At 41.6% G+C, this 2293-nt stretch overlaps 1 protein-coding gene across 1 annotated transcript; it reads right to left on the reverse strand.

The window, feature by feature from the left end:
- Positions 1-357: 357 nt before the first annotated feature.
- Positions 358-1613, reverse strand: TRMT10C (tRNA methyltransferase 10 homolog C (S. cerevisiae)). Its single transcript, XM_010017390.1, has one exon. It carries the CDS (start codon positions 1611-1613, stop codon positions 369-371), a length of 1245 nt encoding a protein of 414 aa, XP_010015692.1. The 3' UTR covers positions 358-368.
- Between the last annotated feature and the right edge of the window lie 680 nt (positions 1614-2293).

Here is a 2293-nt window from a genome sequence, read left to right on the forward strand (position 1 = left end):
TGCAAACCCAGAGCACCCAGACATTCTCTGAAGAACCACCTTCCGATTCACCTACAGTCGCCCTTATCCCAGCATGGTCCAAATGAACAGACTAATATTCTTTGTACATATCAATTTATTAGAACAGATCATGTAATTTCTTTCACAGAATTTCAAACATGTGCGAGTACATTTAAACAGCTGGAATACCAAGGTAATTAACAAAAAAAAAAAAAAAAAGCCTAACAACAGTCCTTTCAAACTTAACCAAAGGTACGTTTAGATATAAAGAGCTGAATACAGTTTGAGAAGTCCCAAGAAACCAGAGCATCCAAGGGCACAGTTTGCCCATTAAAAACAAAAAAAAACCCCAAATCATTCTCTTCATTCTACTTCTGTGTTTGCTTCTTAGAGTAGTTCTTTGCAAATTGCTTTCGTACTTCTTCCTGCCTCTTTCCAAGTTTAAGAGCGTTGATCAGGCTTATGGTTTTTCTCAGTTCATGTACAGGCTTGTTTACAAAGCCGCAGTATTTCCTTTTCGGAACAAATTCAAGAGCCTTCTGCCAGTCTCCAGTGTCTTTCAAGGTTAATAAAATCTGCATCATTTGATCCAGTGTGAGATTTTTGGCACCAGTATTCCAGAGCAAGTACTTCTCCAACGGAAGGGCCGCAGTCTCCAGCCCCAGTCGCTTTGCCTGTGCTAAAGAGACCCCTGTTTTTATGCTCCTGTCAACCATTGACCCCACAATATAGATTTTATTGTGATCAAATGTTTTCATTACTTTGGGAGAATCAGCAGTCAGATAGATAAGCTTATCCTTTGGAAAGACTTCCGTGTAGCACTGGTCTGTCACAGTGATAAGCAGTTTGCCCCATGCCTCCCTATAATGCTTGATAAATTCCTTATGATAGAGACTTTCATCTTTGAAGTTACAGAAGTGGATGTGGAACGGATCAACAGATCTTCGATTGGTGCTTTCACTCAGTACTATCTGTCTCACTGTATTTGCCACTTCTCGGACAGACATATCTTTTTCAAAGGACATATCAAATACTAGCGGCTGGCCAAAGATCATCGACTGTGCAGCCCTCCAATTGTATACCTTGTCCATACAGCTGGCCCACAAACATATGAATGAATTCTTTTTGGTCACATCAGTTTCTGAAGCTAGCTTTTGTGCTTCCAGCCTCCTTTCCCTTTTCTCTTCCATCTTTCTTTTGTCGTTTTTCTTGTGAAGTTCTTTGAGATACAAATATTTTAAATATTTCTTTTGGGCTGACTTGGAAGTACATTCCATAAAGGTTTTCAATTGTTCTTCACTGATATTTTCTGGAATTGATTTGCCAGCTAGTCTCCGCATCTCCAATATGTCACGTGCAGCAGCCAAACTGGAAGGCTCCTTACGCTCAGAGACTGTCTCACTGACTTCTTGCACCCCGGATTTCATTACCTTCTTCCAAGCATCTAAATCTAGTTTTTCTGAGGGATTGCATGAATTATCCTGCTTCAGGCAAAGTGATAAACTCAGCGTTCTACTGAGTGGCAACAAATCCTTTTTCATCCCATGTTGTGCAGCAAATGGGAGGACAGAACTTCTTAAGATTTTTTTCAGAAGCATACTGGCAGACTGCATACTAAGACATGTGCTGTGTTAAGATGCTTATCTGCAAAACACCAGTAAGAGGGGAAAAATCTTGTCAGAAATCATAAAAAAACCCCACCACACACAGATCCTCATCCCTATTAAGACTGACAGACAACAACTTACTTCTTGGAGATCTATTTAAATTATCGGTATCATCTGACAAATAAACACCTTTACAACCAAAATGCTGCATGGAGACAAAATACATTTTTATACAGGTCAGAGGACACCTAAACTATGAAAACGGACAAAATGTTTCATCTTGTAACATTTTCTGGAACAACCCTGTCTCACAGAAGTTCACATTTTAGCTTCTACCATTATATTTTGGAAAAGCTCTATTTGGAACTTGAGTGCTAAGGTTTTTCCTCTTCTATGCATTTTCACAGTGCAAGTCACTGATTGCTAAGCCAACGCTACTGCCACTGAAGGCACTCCTATGTCCTCTGTCAGACCCTTGTTCCTGGCTCTCTCAGCAGTGCCGGCATTCACACAGCCGCACTATGAGTCAAATCAGAGACCTGATCTTAGGGACAGCTAAGCAGAAGGCGGAGAATGAACAACCGAAACAACTTGTAAACCAGCCCACAGCTGAACCGAACCGCGACAGGTTCGACACCTCCGAGCACCGCGCTACGCCCCACAGCCCTCCCCGGCGCGCCTCGCTC

The sequence above is a fragment of the Nestor notabilis genome, unplaced genomic scaffold (genome assembly GCF_000696875.1).
Source record: "Nestor notabilis isolate BGI_N333 unplaced genomic scaffold, ASM69687v1 Scaffold21646, whole genome shotgun sequence".
Lineage (NCBI taxonomy): Eukaryota > Metazoa > Chordata > Aves > Psittaciformes > Psittacidae > Nestor > Nestor notabilis.

Bases quoted from the DNA above. Each gene is read 5' to 3' on its own strand.
- TRMT10C (XM_010017390.1), bottom strand. From the start codon at position 1,613: ATGCAGTCTGCCAGTATGCTTCTGAAAAAAATCTTAAGAAGTTCTGTC.